Below are 19,736 nucleotides of genomic sequence, written 5' to 3' on the forward strand. Positions count from 1 at the left end.
CACCTGTTTGTTTCACTAGGGAGGGAGACATGCTGAAGGCTTATCATTGGTTTGATGATGAATCTCTGTTGTCTCCATATATAGCTCCATTTCTTTCTTGAGACATGAAAGTGGGGTTTTACTTTAGCAAATTGACTTGCATGTAAAACTGAACAAAAATATATAATGTGAATTTGAAAGTACAATTGTGTCGAACTTTAAAAACCAAAAATCACATTTCTAGTATCACAGATAAATAATACATAAATATCTTTATTGAATTTAGTAGAAAATAAATAACAACACCCCATTTCTTTGAATATAAAATAAGAAGCTGGGAAATAGGATATATAAATCCCCTAAATTAAATTAATGTGGAATTATACACATAAAAGTCCCCTGAAATAAATAAAAGTCCTTTGAAAACCTTTTTGTTTGAAAATCGATTTCTTATTCAACCACGTTATCTCATGTATATGTTTCCATGCATTTATTTATAAACTCAGTGGCTTTTTTAATTTATTCCAGCATATATTTCTAAAGAATCGTTTTATTTAAATATTAAATAAAATCCAAAATAACATTAGAATAAGAGGGTTAAAGTGCCGCCACCTGCTGGTTGGTGTTGGAGTTGTTCTGCCTCTGCTGTGATCTCAGTTGTCGCTGTGCGGTGGAAGCAGTTTTTTTTTTCTGTGTGCGACCAACCGCAAGAAATGGTGAGTGAGGAAAACAGATACAGCTCACAGTGTAATTGCCTGTCGACTAACCAAACCTTACTTTAATTTCTCATTTAGACATTGTCTGAGCTTAAAAATACATGCTGACGGTTGGTAAACTAAGCCTGTCATATAAAACGGTCCTCCTAAAGCTGATGCCTTTGTTTAGCTAACGCTTGCTGGCATGAGTTAGCTTCCTTACGTTGGTTAACGTCAACATTGTAGCTCAGATAGCTTCGACTGGGCTTTGCAGTGCTAGAATTAATATCAAGGAACGCAGAGCAGGGTCCAAAACAAATGGCATATATATTAGCATTGTTTTAAAAAAGTGACAGCTCAAACAACAAACTTTGCTTTTGATGAAATGGCTAGCTTACCATGAAGAAGCTAACTAGCTGAAGTTGACAGGGACGATAGCTGCTGTAGCTCAGCTAACGTTGTTATCTACAAAACGACATCTATTAAAATAAACTTGATGTCAACATTTACATGTATGCATACAAGTGTGTCCAGTGGTAACTTTTTTATCGAGGAAGCTAAAGTACTGCAGCTAACAGTTGGTTTACCGACCACCTTAGTAGCCAGAGCTAAGCTAACCTAGCTCGTTTTGACGCTAGCTAGCAGCTGCTATGGCAAGTCTGTTAATCATTTTATCGAAGTACACTCTTTGCATTGATATGCACAATAACTTCACTACTTTTTAAAATTGTACTTTTATCTAGTCAGAATGAAAATAAAAGACATCCACAACAACATTCTTATCAGTATAAATGGTATTTCAAGACATAGATCTACAACTTTTGATTGTAGTAGTCAACATTTAATTTAAGAAACCAGTTTAAACCCTTAAAAAGTGTAAGTTGCCAAGAATAATTAAACTAAATAACCAAACTGCTGTCCCTGCCAGCTTCACTGCAACTTCCACACATTTACATATGTTTACTGATTTTTTCTGAACACTGATAATGGTAAAATAAATTGTGCATTTTATTTTCCCGATTTTAACAAATAACCACATAGCAATATCTTCAGTTTGGCACAATGTCATGTATGTGTTAAAGACAATGAAACAGTCTATCAACCTACTGAAAACCATAAGCAAATAAAGTAGATCATAAAATGCCAATAACTCAGGCTAAACTCCAAAATCTTCACCTCTACTACTACCTATATGTTATTAATGCCAGGGAGAAGGTTTTGTAACAGTTGCACCATATTAGAAAATTAATAAACACATATTTATATAAACATAGGAAGTTGAAGCATTTTAACTTTGATAAGCTGTCAAGTGCATGCAGTTACATTCATAAAAAATAAGCTATCTGCTACTCAAACTGTTTGGTATTAGTACTTTTACATAACTCAGTTATGTAAAACTCATAACGTTTGGGTACTTACCATTACTGCATGTCATTGGTTGGTACATTATATGATTTTGCATCACATGTCCAACTTGTTATGTTAAAGTGTAATGCCTTTTTTCACAGCTTGTCTGAAACACCAGTATGATGTCATAAATGACCTACATTTTTCAGTTCATATCACTGTAATAATCTGCAATTTACAGAGACTAGAGAACATTCATAAAGATGTTGCTTCATGAAATGACTCGGATAAACCAGTTTAACTTCAGGATGTAACGTTCCTAATCTGCTTTTGTTTTATTGATGTTCGTGCTGGAATCTTTTTTTTAAAAGTAAAGAATATTCCTTGACGTCATCAGTGCCTCATGTCCAGTTTTTCCTCTGTGACTTTTCTTTCAGGATGTGTTTCTTATGATCCGACGTAACAAGACAACCATCTTCACAGATGCCAAAGAGTCAACCACAGTCTATGAACTCAAGCGCATTGTGGAAGGCGTTTTAAAGAGGCCACCTGAAGATCAGAAACTTTACAAGGTAAATGACCTGTCCTTAATAGGGAACTGTTAGTTAGTGGACCACTTTCAAGTTCCATTGTCATATTTGTCAGTGAATTGAACATATTCAGCCTTCTTACTTTTGGACAGACAAAACAACCATATCAAAATGTCACTTTTGGCTATGAGATACTTTTAATGGGATCTTTTTAAAACGTGTATGTCTGTATTTAATATATGTGCAATGTTAAAATTCAATGAACTAACTGCTACTGTATATGATCATATTTGATCAATGTGATGAATTGCATCTGTTGGGTTCACTATATGAATAAAAACAGAGATACCTTTCTAACTATTTTAGATATCACTGTCAGTCCTCAGTCCTAGATCTCTTCAGATGCCTTGAACTCTATCTTTGTAAAGGCTGTTACTTTATACTGTGTGACTCACTGTGTTAAATATAAAGTTAATCAAGCTCGACACTACACCATTTTCTACATTTTCTTTACCAGGATGACGTGATGCTCAATGACAGTCAAACTCTTGGGAACTGTGGCTTTACGAATCAAACAGCCCGACCTCAGGCCCCAGCAACGGTGGGATTAGCCTTCCGTCTGAGTGGTAAGTAGTGTAGCCTTTAATCGACCCCATGTTAAAACATTTTCAGGTAGTTTTGTTATTTAAATACCATCAATTCATTTGTTTTTTTGTGTGCCCTGGTTTACTCCGTTTTGTAAACTCTTTCTCTCTTTTCACTGTTGTCACTTTCTGTCATTCTCCCAGATGATTCATTTGAGCAGCTGAGGCTCGAGTCTTTCTCCACTCCCCCAGAGCTCCCTGACGTCATGAAGCCCCAGGACTCGGGCAGCACAGCCAACGAGCAGGCTGTACAGTGAGGGAGGGGGCAGGGAGACCAAAGGGACACACGGGGGTCGGAGGGTGAATGCACGGATTGGAGGGAGGGTAGAATTTTGGGAAGTGATGCTTCCACGGGTGAGTTTTACCATGCCGACAACAGATCTTCAGCTGGGCATAAACAGTTACAAACACGGATACCCTTTGATGTAAATGTGAGGGTGGGTGCTTCAAAGCGGTTTATTTGTCCTGAAATCAGTGAACGCATGCTAGATAAATTGATAATTTCACACAAGACCCTTCAGATTCCTGGAGGGCTTGTCACAACACTGTCAGTCATCCATGGGATTGGTAACGACTGAACATAAGAAATTGTACCTCGTATTTAATTCATTCTAGTCTTTATTTGGGGTAAGGTTATTGCTGCCTTACTTGTGTTTTTTATTTTTGCTGGCTTAAACGTTGGAGTTGATGAGGTGTGACATTTTTAGGCTTTATGTTTGTGTGTTTCTTTATTAAACTATGACTAGGATTTAACATGTTTTTGGATGGATATTTGTTGCAACAATAGCTTGGATTTTGTGAATTTCTAAGTTACCATCTGTATTTCAAAAACAACCATAGTAATCTGAAATAAAATAGATGAACTTGTTGGCAGGAGATCTGGCATTAAGATGAGCATTTTCCAGGTTCTTTACCAATCAGTAGTTGTAGTTGTCCTACTGTAGCTGCTCACAGAAGTTACTGAGACTGAATGCACTCATTGGTATTTACAACACATGTTACGCTGGCATGGACCTGGTGTTGAATGTGAAGTTCGACAGGCAGCAATCAAAAAATAAATTAAGAGTGATCTTTTTTTTTACCTTGGGACCTTACCAATTTCCTCTCCAATGTTTATTGTAGCTGATGACATCTTGGAGATGTTGATGAGATCTTGACTTTAATCAGTGGGTTTAATTGTTTCCAGTAAACCTAAACCGTTTTAATTGAACAGGAAGTTTGTCATGTGCAAAGTTATGAACCGTGCCTTTGAATAGCTGGCTGCACATCTGACTCTGCATTGTACCAGAATCCCTTCCTATTAAGGTTTAGTTCATGCTGCAACTTGTGTTGTATTATACCCGATTACCTTATTTCTTATAGTTTTCCTGAAGTTAAAAGGGGAATTATTATCTACACATTGAATGAAATCAAAAAATCAGATCAAAAGCTGTATAATCAAATTTAAATATAACACTGGGTCTTGTGATCTAGAAAACTACACCTAAAGAAACAACTAAAACCCTCTATTAGTTACAACAGGAAATTACATTCTGACCGTGGGTTGTTGAATAACATGGTTGACATTAACATTTGCAAGTGGAGGCTGTTAAACAGTAGGACATGATCAAAGTTGCACTTGTAAATGATTTCAACATTAAAACATCTGTTTTTCACCCCTGTGCACTGTGGTGTTTTGTATACAGTCCAAGGTAAACACAAGATAGTTATAGATATTGCATTATTTTGTGCCAACTAAAAATAATTATTGATTTTGCTTTACATTTTATCATACAGTGTTTACTTGCAGTGCTAAGAGTCAGCTTCATATGCAATAACATAAGCTATCTCAGAAGATAATGGCAGGGTAATGAGTTGAACACATACTGTAACTATAGTCAATAAGATGGGATGGCATTTACTATGACTTGCTTTCTCAGTCACTTCATAAATTGGTTAATAAAACAATACACTTTTAACATACACCACTTTGCAAACAATGTTTTTAGTTAAGCTCATTCCCATAGGTACTGTACTTTTTCATAAATGAAATGTGCTTGAGTTAAACATCACTAACATGTTTCATACTGTATGTTTTGATTTAATTTATTTTGTAAAACATGTTTATCCCTTGACATTTGCCTTCAGATACATTAACTTGTGTATATGTTTATTTTTACTTTGTGTATTGTTGTATTGTTGTTAATGATTGAAAACAAGTTTCCGAATTTTCCGAAAGCACTTGAAGGCAGCATACTGAACTTTATTGAACACATGAAGGCAATGTCCGTTAGCTAGCAGGCTAGTTTAGCATTCTGCTAGCCTCCCTCGGTGATCAGCGACTCCTAGCTATGCAACTACAAACAACTTAGTTGGTTTAACTAACGTGTCCTATACATGGGCAAAAAAGAGTACCCATGACTTAACAAAGGATAGGCCAACATAATACAACAACAAATGGAGGAGTATGTTTTATCTGCGGGCCGGGCCGTGCTGGACATGGTGGAGCGGGAGTGGCAGCCCCTGTCCCCGGGCGAGCTGGAGCAGCGGCTGGACCAGGCGGTGGAGGGGGTCCTGGAAGCTGAGATGATGGCGACACTTAAAACTCAGCCTCCTACTGCTTTATACGTACATTCATTGCAGAGTCAAACTAATATGCAGCCCGAAGATTTGCAGACGACAACATCGTGCAGCAGTCCCGCGGAGGAAGAGTCCCCGGAGGAAGCTTTGGAGGCTTCAGACGGTGCTGCAGTCCAGGTATCAGTCTGTGTTAGGTGATACGAACACACTTACTGTTAAAATAAGTTTCTGTCAAAAGGGGGAACATGATTTAACTTATCCGCTGTGCACTAATCTGATATTCTCACGTATTTTTCTTCGAACTAGTGTGTACACAGACATTGTAAGACCCCAGGGTTGACACAACACTCAAGGTTACAGTGTATTAAAATATACAAAGATACACATTAAATGCACATCAAACTAGCACAATTCAATGTTACCAACTTTACCTAAAAAGGCAGTTTTAAGCAAATATTTTTGTTGTGGTTAACAGGTAAAACTTTTATTTTAGTTTCAATATTATTATTCCAATTACGATAACAATAATACAAAAGTTTGATCATATTCATATAGATCCTTATCTTATATGTTTTTTGTTTGTTGAAGCCCACTGAGTTTACGTTTGTCATTTGAAATGTGTCATACAAAAACTTTTTGTGACATTTCACACCAAATGTTTACATTGCCTGCCTTTGGCCTAATGTTTATTTCGAGCTGCCCCGTCTTTCAAACCATTAAAGAGACCAATATATTTGTTTATTTTTCTTGCTGTTAGACTATGGAGATACACTCTTTCTTGCAACAATAAATTAGTTAGTGAATGCATTATGATACGAAAAAATGTCACCTGATTACCTTGAATCAGTGTCTGACTGATGCTGGAACATAATCTTCTTTTTTCCCCCCTTCTATCAGTACATCACAGACCTGCTTCAGAGCTCCAAATCCAGGGCTCGAATGGCAGGACGGGCTCGCTTGTCCCTGTCCAACACTGTCCAGCTGTCCCTCACTCTGCTCTCTGAGCGCGTCAGCTACCGCTCTGTGTCCCGCCGCTTCCACCTGGAGAAAGGAAACATCCACAGGACCTTCTTTTCTTTCTGTGAACGCATCAACACATTGGAAGAGAGGCAAATCAGGTGGCCAGTCGGTGGGTTGACTTCAATGTTGTCTGTGGGACATGATCAATAAAGTGTCAATGATTTAAGAGTAGTTTGAAAATAATAATATTGATGGTATTTCCCCGTTTTTCTCAAGGCATAGAAGCTGTCGAAGCCCTTTTTCCACTTTGCATACAAGAGATAGAGCAGGAGCAGCAGCAAAGTCTCCCTCAGGTCCTGGGAGTGTTGGGACACACCCGCATCCCCATCCGCCTGCCTATAGGGAAACACGATGTGGAGAGCACAATGCCTGAGGTGAAGAGGATGAAGGAGGAGGCTCATCCCGACTCCTGGCTCAACCTTCAATTCGTATGTGACCGTAAGGGCCGGTTCCTACACTGCACAATCACTAAAGGATCGAACATGGACATGGGCAACGCTCTGAAAGACAAACTCAAACAGCGTCCAGATCTGATGCCCCCTGGCTCCTGCCTCTTGGCCAGAGCTGGCTACCCGCTCACAGCTCAGATTTTAACTCCATATTTAGGGAATCAGGGACCCAGAGAGGAGCTCTTTGACAAGAATCTGGAGGAGCATTTTCACATCCTAGACCAAGCTGTTGCCAACCTGAAAGCCAGATTTCAAAGGCTCAAGTATCTGGATATAGGAAACTATGATCGAGCGAGAGCTGTCGTGCTAACAGCTTGTGTCTTGCACAATGTATTTTTGGACATGGGACAAGTGATTCAAGGAGACGTTGAGAAAGAGGAAGACACAACCCCACATGAAGATTGGGAGGTAGATGAAGAAGGTGCACAAAGACGTGACACCATCTCAGATTTGTTGTTTAAAAGCTTTGGTTCTGTAAACACATGTGATGATATCTAGGGGAAGACTTTCAGAATGTTTATGCTGCAGGAATGTCACATAAATGTATAAATAGTAAAAACGACCTTAAAGACATCAAAACTGAATGAAAATGTAATTTCACCAAAAAAAGGACTTATACCAGACAAAAAAATGTTCTTAAGGAACCAAGGGATAAATCCTTAAACAATGATGAACAAAACACATCAGAAACCTATTGGAATATATTTTTGTTTTACAAAATGTTTGCTTTGCCTTAGAGCAGATCTTGTCTGCAATGAGACTGAGGGCCACAGCTCCCTTTGACACAGTTTACATTTAACTTTACATAGCTCTTCTTCTTAAGAAAGTTTATCAGAAATGCCACAGTGTGTTTCTCACTTTGACCACTAGTTGGCAAAAAAGTTCAACAATCAACTTTCTACTTGATCAGGCTCATAGCCAAGACAGACAAAACATTTGCAAAGGTAGTATTTATTGCAGGACTCTTTATTAGAATACTCTACATTCTTAATGTGTTCACACTGGCTGTTAAAGTGTATCCTATAAATACAATGACAGTACAAGCATGTCTATGAATACTATAGTTGTTATCGTTACCTCTAGGAAAGATTATCAGTTTAACTAACTATTGTTCCAGAGTAAAATGTGAGTATGAAGAGGTCTTATTTTGACTTCCCTTGAACAATAATCATAATCCTGCTGTGATTATTTCCACTTCAGTTTGTTCATAGCACCATGTAGGACCTGTATTAAAGCAGACTAAAAATGTTCTACTCTTGCATAGGTTGTTGACATTAATCAATAACTGGAATAGTGATGATGGTACAATAACTCACTCTTATCTTTTAGGAACAAAATAAGTAGAAATAACATCTAATAGGACAACTTTGAGGCGGCTTGTGCTCTGCTTGCAGTAGAATCAAGAGCTGTCCAGGGTATATTTCGCGGGTCTGTGTCTCATGTCTCATCTTCTGGTGTCAGGTTGAAATGTGCAGAAGTCAGAGTGGCCAAACCTATTCCTAAAATTATGGGACTTGCCGGGGAGCTTACCTTTTAAAGCTGGTGCCCCATGTACAGAGGCTAAGGCTTAGTGCAAAGGGTGGGGTTCTAGGCAGACTGCTGCATGTCATCTCAACCTATCCTGGTTAAATAAAGGTAAGGTAAAATAAAAATAAAATCCTTCTCCAACTTTCCTTTCCGTCCTTGGCGTCGGCTATCGATTAAAGGCGAAAACAGCCCAAATAATATTTGAAAAAATATACACATTCTTCAAACTGTAACATTTTGCCAAAACGATTATTCTATGAGATAAAAGTTACATTTACGAGCTGAAAAGCACAAACTTTCACAAATAAATGTTGCTATTCTCCCCCAGCTCTGTAATTATTATCTATTGTGAATCATAAAAATGGCCCTAATTTGACTTTGCTGTTTTCTTGGTGCATTGTCAAACCTCTTTTTTGATAAGAGCAACAACTTTTGGGGTTTAATGTCCATCCTTTGACATCTGCATGCTGTTCTTCTCAGCCAGGCTGGAGATAGCCTGGGCCAGGTTGTTAATAGCCTCTATCTTCCTCTCCTCCAGGGCTTTCTGCTGAGCCCACATGTTCATCTTCCTCTCTTGCAGCTCCATATAAAGCTGCAGGACGTCTTGTGGCGGCCGGGCCGAGCAGGGAGCAGCTGATGTAGCAGGAGGTGTAGGGAGGATTGGGGTAAACCTCTTGCTGGCCATGGCATTGCCCACTCTGGTCCCACTGAGCTTTGCCCTTCGCTGGGCTTCGACCTCCTCCCTGCTCTTACCCAGGACCTCGTGCATGGCCTTGAAAAACTCCCAGTGGACGCTGTTCACCCCCAGCCTTTTTGCCCTCTCAGCATTCTTCCTGTAAGTTGCCAGCAAGTTTCTCCACTTGAGGTCACACTCATAGGCCTTCACTGTGACATTCGTTACTTCTGACTCCCGCAGTTTGACGTTCACTTTCTCTGCCACCATCTCCCAAAGTTTCTTTTTCTTGCACACTGGCTGATCAAAAGCCTGGTCCATTTCAAGTCTGGTGTTGACAAGGTGCCATGTAGCCTGCAGGGTCCATATAAATTCTAGAGAGGAAAACAAACATATAACATGTTTTAAGTTACATCTACACCAATACTGTACTTAGCACTGGAGTATTTTCATTGTATGCAACTTCATACTTTAATTCCACTACATTTCATAGGTAAACCTTTTAGGTTTAACTTTATAAAATGTGTCTGGCAGCTTAAGTAACTTTTAGATTTGAGGTTTTTCATCCCCTTTCAGTGGTTTGCACAGGCCAGAAACCATACAAGCATATTATAATTGTATATAGTATGATATCTTTTTCTACCCAACTACTATCAGCATCGGTAAAGCTCGGTTGGATGCTACACAATCAGATGCTGTTGGTACCTGTACATGTGGATAGATATGTAAATTGTAATCCCTGTAAATGTTGCTGTATGATGTCCTTTTGTTGTTCTGTTGTTTATGTTTTTATGTCTTCATGTGGAACCTACTGCTGCAGGTCTCCCTTGAAAAAGAGATCATTGATCTCAATGGGATTTCACCTGGATAAATAAAGGTTTTGAATTGAATTGAGCATATAAGTATCCATATAACTGAATAATTACCTCCCAAACGTTTCATACTTTAAATGTAGTTAACAGATAAAACTTGCTTTAAAAATACTTATTACTTACTTCTGTAAGGTTTCAACATGGGTTTTACTTGTATTGAAGGATGTGAACAGTGCGGTATTAGTACTTTCACTCAAGTATTCTGATCTGAATTTCTTTTATGCATTTAATTTGTTGACAAAATATATAACTTTGCATTTAACCTCCTTACCATAGACTGTATTAATATAGAGTCCCTTAACATTAACCGTTTTTCCCCCTGAGTTTAAAAAAATGAATCATTTTATTTTACACAACCTGTCTGATTGAAACAACTATTTGAGGACACAAGTTAATGGATAACTTTCAGTTTATTTAGTGTCACTGACAGTATATAGATCATGGTTTATGACACTAATAATAATAATCATAGATTAGTGCGCATTCATCAGGCCCTCCTCGCTGCATGCGATGACTGGATGAAACATTTTAAACTTCACCATGTAACGTTACTAACCAGCTTTGGCTTTATCGATGTCCACGCTACACACGACAGTTTCCTTTCCTTCAACTTCAGTATTTTGTATCACAATTGTCTCGAGTACCTCCATGGAGTTAATACTACAGAACTAAATGTATTAATCTGTAATTACCGTGGCATTTAACAACATTTCAGAAGCACCGATGCATCGCGTAAAACGATGACAATAACAACGTCACTTAGCCGCTTGGGACGTGTAGTTCGTTCTAGTGGCCATAAACGGGCTTCTAATGTTTCTAGTGTATCAACTAAACTACAATCCCTAAACGCTGCGAATTGTTCAATACCGTCAACGCTTTATCACCGCTATGGGTAGTGTAGTTTTCAAAGGGAGGAAATGCATTGGGTGAGTTTAAATGCAGCTTGATTTAAACTACATATCCCAGCGTATATCTAACCGGCCCACCTCTTCACTCCCTGCTCTCTTCCGCGACCGCCCCTGTTTTGTTGTTTGGCTAAAGATGGCGTTAGCGGCTAACACAGGCGATTGCATTTTGTTTCACAAAAACTATTCGGCCAGTGGTAACAGCACATTGATCAATTAGAGCTTTATTCCGTCATTTCATATGTAAAAATATGTTACATTGAGATGATACACGTATATCACGTAGAATAACGCTTGTTCGGCCTTCCCACGATGTAGGCCTGTTTTTAGGGAGGGGACCGAAGCTGGTGGAACTCCATCTCCCATCAGCGATTGCGGCGTCAGGTGGTACACATTTACTTTTTCATGGTATCTGTAGTTTATTGACACCAGAATGTTGTTTTTTGTGGAAACTTTTGAAAACTTGAATGAAGTCATTAAGAGCACACATTCATTAGTTGAGTAAAAAACTTAAACATTTTTAAGTAAACGGACATGTTATTTTATTTCTCTATTTCACTGGAAGCGTTCAATGATGCTCCACAATGTGTTTAAAATCTGTCTAAACTGAGACGAGAAACATTAAGATAACTGAACCGGGGACTATGGCTGCATCACCTGTTCAAATGGACTGCAATCAGTCAAGAGCTCCTTCCAGAGACCAGAGGTCACCAGAGTCTTCTTTGACCTGGTGCTTGGCTCACCTCTGCTGCAAATCCGGATCAGGAGCTGAACACCACAGGCATGGCAACGGTGACTCAGGCGGTGGCAGAGATGGGGACAAAAGGATCAGAGCCTCTCAGTGGAGAGCCCTGGTTGCAATACGGACTCAGCACATTAAGGGGGACAAGGCTGGCATTGCCAGATTCAGAACTCAAGGTGGTCTCAGACCCCTGCTGGAGCTGCTCAAACACCCAGAGTGCTCCAGGAAACCCCTTGACCTGGCTCTGAGCATCCTGGCAAACTGCTGCACTGAGCTGCTAACACGCATAGAGGTAAGGAATAACAGAGAGGCTATTTTTCATTTACCAGGATAGGTCTCACTGAGATTACAAATATATTTTCCAAGAGAGTCCTTGTATTGAACAGTGTTAAAATAATTGTTCAGATCCATCCTTTCCAGATAAAATGTATTCAAAAACTACCACTAAAATGTACTTGAAGCAATGGTATATCTGCTCATTGTGCGGTAAAATGTTTCCTGTCAGTTTTTTTTACTATTATACAGTATATAATGTTTTGGATTCTTACTGCTGCTGCAATGTGCACTTAGAATATCACTTCTGTAGATGTTTAAAGTTGTGATTATTTTATTTTCTAGTTGGATTATGAAGTTCCAATGGAAATATTCAAGATGCACCACTTATATTAAACATTATATTTATAAAACCACCCAGCGAAATTCTTAACTTTTTGAATGTTTTTCTCAGGTTCGTAAGCTTGATGGAATAAATATTGTAGGTAAGTGGTCATTTACATTCTTGTACGGACATTAGGACTCAGAATTAGGACTCTTTAAGGCTTGCAATAATTCGCACATAATAAAATGCCAACTCTTTTTGACTGTCTTAGTGGAGATCCTGAAGGAAAATATGGCCCTGGAGACCGTCCAGAACAGGGCAGCCCGGGCTTTGGGAAACTTGGCCATGGATGCTCAGAGCTCTGCACTCATCCACTCTGCAGGTTAGTCTAATTTAACAAACAAAAGGTGTTGGGCAATTATATCAGTATTTGTGTTGCTGTAGTTACAGCTTTACACCCAGAGAGCATGTGTCCAAAAGGATGTGCATCTTACATTTTATTTATTTATTTATTTCAACAAGGACCATGCATACATTACATTAATCTCATACAAGAGAAGAGATTAATTAAGGCCATATTTGAGCTAATGGCTCATTTCCATCTGCAGTCCTTTTAAGATTTAATAGTGTAATTGGTTTGGTTCTCATCATATTACCAGATTGAACTCGCCTACTCACTAACTGTGTTACTATTCTCATTTAATTGGTTAATAACTCATGTAATTGTAAGATGTTACATATTTCACTTACACATTGAAGATGTTGCCCTCTTGGCTAGTGGGATACCACTCAATTAATTGAGTCTATTATTGGTAGTTAGATATTTATACTGGAAAATACATTTTTATTATGAGGCCAATAAAAGAACAGTGCTATTTATTTATTTATTTATTTATTTATTAGTAAATGGGAAAGGTAAATGATTTTCTGTCAGATTAACATCCATTTTATTTATTTATTTATTTTTTTACACAGGTGGGGTTCCTCTTCTCCTCCTCTGTGTGTCTCTCTCTTCTGGCCCGTCCTCCCCCACTGATGCTCCACCCAAAGAGCCCTGTCCTAAACTGGAGTGCGCTCAGTCTGCTGCTCGGGCTCTCCTCTACCTCTCAGACACGCCCTCTAACCGCCTGTCGCTGCTCACCCAGGGGACCTTATCCTCTCTCGCCCCCCTCATCGCTCCAGAATATCCCCTGGCGCTGAGGCGGGCGGTGCTCAGGACGCTCCACGAGCTGACCCGGGGCTGTGGGGTTGAATGTGCCAGGGAGGCATCCCGCTCTGGAGTCCTCACTCAGCTCGGTGCCATGGCGTCGGGGGAGTCGGGTAAACCTTTTGAGGAGCTGGCACTGAAATCCCTCGCCAACCTGTGCGCCCAAGGCTGCCTGCGCCCTCTGGTGGGGTCACTGGGGGTCATTCAGAAGTTCACTGAGGAGGTGAAGAGGGACCCTCTGAAGTCTGGAGTCTTCCTTAAGGCGCTGTGCTTGTGCTGCAAGGAGGCGGTAAACCGGGCCAAGGTGAAGGAGAGCGGTGGACTGGAGGTGCTGATTGGCTTTCTGGCTGCCCATCAGGGTCACCCCCTCTCCAGATTCACCATCCTTGCCTGTGTAGACTTTGTTTTTGATGAGTCTGCTATGGAGCAGCTGCAGGAGTTGGGACTGGTCCCTCTGCTTGTTGCACGACTGGTGGAGATCACCAGAGGCGAGGAACAATCTGATGAGAAGATGGATGTGAGCCTCTCCGCCAGCATGTCTCCCACTGAGCTCCTGCCCTCGTCTTGTTTTGAATCCTTTGACTTTCCTTCTCCTGAGGGCTGCAAGAAGGAGGAAGCTGGAAAGGAGCTATGTTCATCAAGCTTTTTAAGTCTCAGGTATGGTCTATTAAACGTCTTTTTCTATTTCCCCTGAATTTCATTCTACCATTTGCTATTTTATTGTTTATCAAGATTCAATAGATTTAAAGGTGTATTGTCCTAAGATATACACAACTACGGTGTAAGTAATGTGTGAAAAACACATACACTGCAAACAGTGCAATTACCTGTATGTATTGATTTTCTTTTTTAGGAGAAATATTCAAAGGTCAATTTGAACAGCCCTAATGCTTGTTTTCTGTCTTCAGGTCCTGGTTGGTGTCTGAGGGTTTGATCTCCTCGGAGGGCGACCTGCTCGATTCGTCTGGAGTTGAAGGGGAATGGGGGAGTCTTCAGATCCCACCCTCTTCATCGCCTCAAACCTCCTCCCCAAACCCTGACTCCCTTTCCTCTTCTCCATCCAACCCTACTGCCTCTTCCACTTTTAAAAAAGCTGCACAGCCTTCACCCGTGTCCTCTTCAGCCCATCCCCAGCTGTCTTCCTCCTCTAAAATCACTGATCCGCCGCCTTCTAGTCCTCAATCCTCGAGTGCGCTCACAGCCCAAACCCAGCCCAGTTCCACTCTCTCCTCCCCCACTAAAACACCCCAAACACCCGTCTCTCCGTCAAAGTTATTCTCCCCTCACAGAAGGAGGCAGCGCGTTAATTCAGCCGCTTGTTTAACTAAAGTAATTCTGGATACCCCTCCCTCTGTGCCCCGCACCATGGCTTACCACCCCTACCACCCGGAGCCCTGGACCCCTGAGTCGCCCATCCTGCTGCTGCTGTCACGCTTTTCCCACTCCACTGACCCGAGTGCTGCTCTGATCAGCCCGGGCGTCATGTCCGGCCTTCTCTACTACCTCACCCAGCACCAGGACCCCAGCAGCAGGTGCTTCCGGATGCTGTGCCGGCTGAGCTGCAACCCAAACTGTCTGCAGGCGCTGGTCCGAACTGGATCTGTAGCTCTCATTCATCACCATCTCTGCCAGAGGGGGGGAGGATTCGAGGGAGGGAAGAGGCAGACGGAACGAGTGAAAGCTAAAGTCAAACAACTCGGTAAGATAAAGATGTTACCCAGATGAGTTATCTGCAACCTGCAGCACTGTAACTTTAGAACAGTTAAGAGGCAATATTTGACATATGAACCTTATCCCCCTCTAAAATATAATTGAAAGCATCACCTATGTGTATGCTTATTGCCTTGTGAAGTTATACATAATTCACATGTATTACATTGTATTACTTGTAGCATTATGTATGTTATTCGTTAGATCAACTTAAACATCATTCATGTTTTCTCTGACTAGGGATGCACCCATCCATCTTCCCAGTTCCTTATCTTTAGATGAAGCCATACACATTTATCCAAGGTTTTCTCTTTACCCAATTAAAAAGTGTGTATGCCAAACTGTTTGGAGCATTACAATTATATCTTAGGCAACATTAGGCCAAGACTAGCTGTATGACTCATCTGCCTGACATGATGATGATGATGATGATGACATGAACAATATAAATCTTAAATATTTAATGTGGATCATTCCCATCTAGCTAATGCTCTGAATGAGTCAGTATGAGGGATACAGATCAATGGGAGCCTACTTCTCACTCGAATAATACACAAGAACCAGCTATTCTGTAATTTAACTCAATATTGGTTATTTTTTGTTACACACAAGAGTAGTTTTTAAATGTGCACTTATTTTCTCTGCAGGTCTTACTCTGCTTAATAATCTGCGCGTCCAGTGTGAATCTGGATTTGGGTCTGGGGTTGTTGCCCACGTGATGCTGTCAGGCTGCGAGTCTGACAAGATGAACTGTGCGCTGTCGCTGCCATTAATCTGCAGGTGAGTGGTAGATCTAGTCAAAAATGAAATCTGTTTTATGACCTCTTTGTTAATTTTTAATTGTATTTATTTATAATCATGTACACCTGACACCTGCTTTATTAAGCTCAGACCTGTACCAAATGATGTTGTTATTAATATCAATAGAAAAAAGCCTTCATTATGAATAGAAAATTCCACTTTTCCGCTTTTCATAATTTCCTTATAATAACATTTGTCAGAAACTTTACCATGCAATTTATTGAATGGTTTTAGTTTTAATTACTCCATTGCAGAATGGATCCAGAATAATTTCTGTAAGTGACCATGTGTATGTTTTTACTCCGACAGCAACAAGTCCCTGTTGAAGAAGCTCCTCCTGGACTCCGGGGGGCTGCTCTTGGCTCTGCAGCCCCTTGGTTGCGATGAGGTTGATGTGAAGGAAGACCACCCTGCTGAATGTGGAAAGTTGCTTTCTGATTGGTTTAACACGTCACATTCAGGCCTGACTCCTCAGCTCCACTCGCTGTTGTCCTCCCTCCTGATTGGATGCCTGTCTACATTGACAGGTAGCATCAAAATGGAGCTTGGCAAGAAACATCTTAGTCTAATTACAACACAGTCAGTCAGTAAAATTGACAAAGCGTCACCTCCTCCTTCGAAAAGGCCTCGTCTGACTGACACCTGTCCGTACGGAGTCTCAGACTTTGACCTCCTCTTGCTGCTGGATGACGGAACTCAGGTCCAGGCCAACAGGGAGGCCGTGGCCGGGGTGGAAGGGACAGAGGGCGTTGGCTCTGAATACTTTTGGGCTCTGTTGAGAGGCGGTTTTGGAGAAGCTCAGGGTAGTGTAGAAAAAGCAATCCGTATCAAAGATGTCAGCCAAGGTATGCTGCTACCAGTTCTGCATTATCTGCACGGATGTCGCCTTACCAAGGACACGGAAACAACGAGCGAAAGTGATGAAGGAGATAAGAGGGGGCAGTGCCTGGTATTGGACAAGTTAGTTCTCGAAGGACTAGGGTTCTGCCAAAAAGAGCGGGAGGATCGCTCAACAGAAGACTTGGATTTCCAGAAAACAGCTTTAGGTGAGGTGATGATTGGGGCGTGCAGATTTTTAGTGACTGAGCTACAGAGAGAGTTAGAAGATCTCTGCGTGTCTCTTCTCCTGTCCTGCTCCACAAAGGTTGCTTATCGAGCTGCATCAGCTCCAACAGTTAACAAGGTTGAAAAGGCTGCATCTAAATCGGACCAAGACTGTGTCGAGTCTGCAGAGGAGAACCTGGCTAATCGTACATCTGAGTTAGAGTTGACGGGTTTTGAGGTTCAAACTGAAAATGTACCAGGGCAGAAACAAAACAGTTCCTTGCTTAAGACGGACAAGAATATAACCTCTCGTGCTTCGGACCACAAGACAATCAATGGCGTCATTCGAGTTTCAAAATCAAGCTGTGTGTCAGGGGTGGACAAATCATGTGATCCAGAAAAGTTGAGGCTGAGACCAAAGAACTTGAAAGGTTCAGCACAGCGTCTAAAATCATCAGCTCAGGACTCAATGTCTTCCTCAACAGCGAGTGCTGAGGGTGGGTCCGTGGCTGCCCTCCTCCCCCAGGTGTACTGGTTCTCTCAGCGCTACAACTACCCTGCCCTGGGTCGGGCCTGCCTGTCTCTGCTGCTGGGCTGTCAGGACTCCCCTCGGCCCCTCTTGTCCTCCTCTCTAGCTGGGGATTGCCTTCGCAGATTTGCCAGAGAGGCTGACTGTATAGAGACTCTGAAACAGGGTCTGCTAAGTTTGGCTGCAGTGTCTCTGAGCTGAGCGAGGAGGAAATAATACGGCGAGTGTTTGGTTGCATGAATTCAGAGGGCACAGATTAATTGAGTCGACTTTAGGGCTTGTTATAAGCTTCTAGAAAAGTTGCCATTGTACTAATTTCATCAAATGTCTTTAACTTTAAAGTGCAGGTTACAGCAACAGCATGATTACATTTGAACCTGCTGTATGAATTCCTTGAGCACTAACAGGACTGACTGATTTATTTTCCTAAACTCTAAGCATACATTTCATTTGAGTTTTGATCTGTAATTTGTTTATCTGCAGCCCGTCTCAGCATGAAAAAATTGTATTATAATTTCTTGTGACATATCTATTGTGATTTCTTTCTCTTTTTTTGGTAAAAATTCTGCAATTTATTTGAGAAATGTCATTTAGCTGGAAGTACTGGAATTATCAGGGTTGGTCTAGAAACCAGTTGTTTATTTTGTACATAGAGATAATTTGAATTAGCAAGTATACAGTTTATAGATTCCAACTGTCCCATATCAATTTATGCCACTAAATATATTGTTGGAACATCATTCTGTTTTCCGTTTCTTGTTTTTTCAGTTTGTCTATTCAGAATCCGACTGCGTGACTTATGACGATTTAATATTGTTTAAATCACACAACAGAGTAAAACAGCTATTTGTTTAACTATTATTCAATTAGTTTGAATATTAATGACTTTGATGTTCTCCTAATGTCGCACTCATTTATTGCTACCAATATTAGCTGCAAACAATGTTAAAGGTCCCATGACATGGCCATTTCTACTGACCATAATTCCATTGTTGAGGTCTACTGGAATAGATTTACATTGTTCAATGTTCCAAAATCACATTGGTTTCTCATACAGTATCTCTGTATAGTATGTGTATTCACTCTCTGTCCTACACGCCTTGTTGGAGCTCCTGCCCCCCCCCNTCGTTTCCATTCATGTCAATTGCAGATAAATGTTTAGTCTTCTCAAGCACCAACTATCAAATATCTCTCCTGATTGTTGGCACTTGGCAATCAGGTTAACCTCTGAATTGTGGAGTAGAATTACAAAGTAACAATGAGCTGTCACGTGGGTATATATTAATGCTGCGCATTATTGACACAAGCGATTTTCACCCATTTATTAATTATGTGTTTTACATTTGATAACACCAATGTGTTGAATACTGGCAACTTCTAATTGTGGGAAAAACGAAAACGTTCAGTAGAGACGTCCCATGGAACATTTTGCGAAACACAATAGCCAGCATGTGTAGTTCTGGGGGGGCGTTCGATTCCAGTTTTGGATAGTCTGGCGTGGTTCTGTTCCATTTCAAACAGCTGTTTGACGCTCGGCGTAACCTTGGCGCACTGCCACTCCAACATCCAATCCCAGCGCTTGAAGATTAATCACGGGGACTGTAGTCCTAAACGATAGCTGGGGATTATGGGTAGTGTAGTGTCTTCGGCCATCCTAAACTCCTAGAGGCCTACGTCTGTTTCCGGTTATTTTTATTTTGAAATTCAGTTCCTGACGGACACCAAAAAGCCAGAGATTATGGAATTAAACCAATAAATAAAAGCAAGGATAATTGTGTGTTATTGGTGAGTTCATAACAGTGTATTATTTTGAAAATAATAACAAATTAGAAGGAAAAAAAGATTTAAAAATACAGATTTCAGTATTCTGAGGCTCTGAGCCCCATTTATTTTCCTCACAGACGG

The 19,736-nt window shown here is 40.6% G+C and overlaps 4 protein-coding genes across 5 annotated transcripts; 3 read left to right on the forward strand and 1 right to left on the reverse strand.

Moving 5' to 3' along the window:
• The first annotated feature begins 609 nt into the window (after positions 1-609).
• Positions 610-4,850, forward strand: elob (elongin B). The gene is made up of 4 exons (XM_010769349.1): positions 610-695; positions 2,459-2,593; positions 3,069-3,177; positions 3,340-4,850. The coding sequence occupies exons 1-4, from the start codon at positions 693-695 to the stop codon at positions 3,450-3,452; spliced, it is 360 nt and encodes a 119-aa protein (XP_010767651.1). The 5' UTR covers positions 610-692; the 3' UTR covers positions 3,453-4,850.
• A 544-nt stretch (positions 4,851-5,394) lies between these two features.
• On the forward strand, positions 5,395-8,073 carry LOC104943872 (uncharacterized). Its single transcript, XM_010769340.1, has 3 exons — positions 5,395-5,931; positions 6,652-6,883; positions 6,991-8,073. Exons 1-3 carry the CDS (start codon positions 5,632-5,634, stop codon positions 7,719-7,721), a joined length of 1,263 nt encoding a protein of 420 aa, XP_010767642.1. The 5' UTR covers positions 5,395-5,631; the 3' UTR covers positions 7,722-8,073.
• Positions 8,074-8,188: 115 nt separating this feature from the next.
• LOC104943856 (uncharacterized) lies at positions 8,189-11,040 on the reverse strand. 2 transcript variants are annotated; one of them, XM_010769330.1, is made up of 2 exons: positions 10,988-11,040; positions 8,189-9,797 (listed from the first exon to the last, which is right to left on the reverse strand). In XM_010769330.1, exon 2 carries the CDS (start codon positions 9,742-9,744, stop codon positions 9,190-9,192), a length of 555 nt encoding a protein of 184 aa, XP_010767632.1. In that variant the 5' UTR covers positions 9,745-9,797; positions 10,988-11,040; the 3' UTR covers positions 8,189-9,189. The 2 variants fall into 2 exon arrangements, with proteins under 2 accessions (XP_010767632.1, XP_010767625.1); XM_010769323.1 differs by lacking the exon at positions 10,988-11,040 and adding an exon at positions 10,852-10,981.
• An 818-nt stretch (positions 11,041-11,858) lies between these two features.
• On the forward strand, positions 11,859-18,571 carry armc5 (armadillo repeat containing 5). Its single transcript, XM_010769311.1, has 7 exons — positions 11,859-12,234; positions 12,670-12,700; positions 12,812-12,922; positions 13,516-14,404; positions 14,656-15,446; positions 16,105-16,237; positions 16,568-18,571. Exons 1-7 carry the CDS (start codon positions 11,866-11,868, stop codon positions 18,030-18,032), a joined length of 3,789 nt encoding a protein of 1,262 aa, XP_010767613.1. The 5' UTR covers positions 11,859-11,865; the 3' UTR covers positions 18,033-18,571.
• The last annotated feature ends 1,165 nt before the right edge of the window (positions 18,572-19,736 follow it).

The sequence above is a fragment of the Notothenia coriiceps genome, unplaced genomic scaffold (genome assembly GCF_000735185.1).
Source record: "Notothenia coriiceps isolate Sejong01 unplaced genomic scaffold, NC01 NC01_scaffold00000339, whole genome shotgun sequence".
Taxonomy (NCBI): domain Eukaryota; kingdom Metazoa; phylum Chordata; class Actinopteri; order Perciformes; family Nototheniidae; genus Notothenia; species Notothenia coriiceps.

What these genes read in the sequence shown, in the direction of transcription:
- LOC104943872 (XM_010769340.1), top strand. Translation starts at nt 5,632, where the DNA reads ATGGAGGAGTATGTTTTATCTGCGGGCCGGGCCGTGCTGGACATGGTG. An exon ending in CAGACGGTGCTGCAGTCCAG is followed by an intron (nt 5,932 to 6,651) that starts GTATCAGTCTGT and finishes CCCTTCTATCAG; the next exon opens with TACATCACAGACCTGCTTCA. An exon ending in GCAAATCAGGTGGCCAGTCG is followed by an intron (nt 6,884 to 6,990) that starts GTGGGTTGACTT and finishes GTTTTTCTCAAG; the next exon opens with GCATAGAAGCTGTCGAAGCC.
- armc5 (XM_010769311.1), top strand. Translation starts at nt 11,866, where the DNA reads ATGGACTGCAATCAGTCAAGAGCTCCTTCCAGAGACCAGAGGTCACCA. An exon ending in TCAAGCTTTTTAAGTCTCAG is followed by an intron (nt 14,405 to 14,655) that starts GTATGGTCTATT and finishes TTCTGTCTTCAG; the next exon opens with GTCCTGGTTGGTGTCTGAGG. An exon ending in AGCTAAAGTCAAACAACTCG is followed by an intron (nt 15,447 to 16,104) that starts GTAAGATAAAGA and finishes TTTTCTCTGCAG; the next exon opens with GTCTTACTCTGCTTAATAAT.
- LOC104943856 (XM_010769323.1), bottom strand. Translation starts at nt 10,945, where the DNA reads ATGGAGGTACTCGAGACAATTGTGATACAAAATACTGAAGTTGAAGGA. An exon ending in CATCGATAAAGCCAAAGCTG is followed by an intron (nt 9,798 to 10,851) that starts GTTAGTAACGTT and finishes TTTCCTCTCTAG; the next exon opens with AATTTATATGGACCCTGCAG.
- elob (XM_010769349.1), top strand. An exon ending in AAGATCAGAAACTTTACAAG is followed by an intron (nt 2,594 to 3,068) that starts GTAAATGACCTG and finishes TTTCTTTACCAG; the next exon opens with GATGACGTGATGCTCAATGA. An exon ending in ATTAGCCTTCCGTCTGAGTG is followed by an intron (nt 3,178 to 3,339) that starts GTAAGTAGTGTA and finishes TCATTCTCCCAG; the next exon opens with ATGATTCATTTGAGCAGCTG.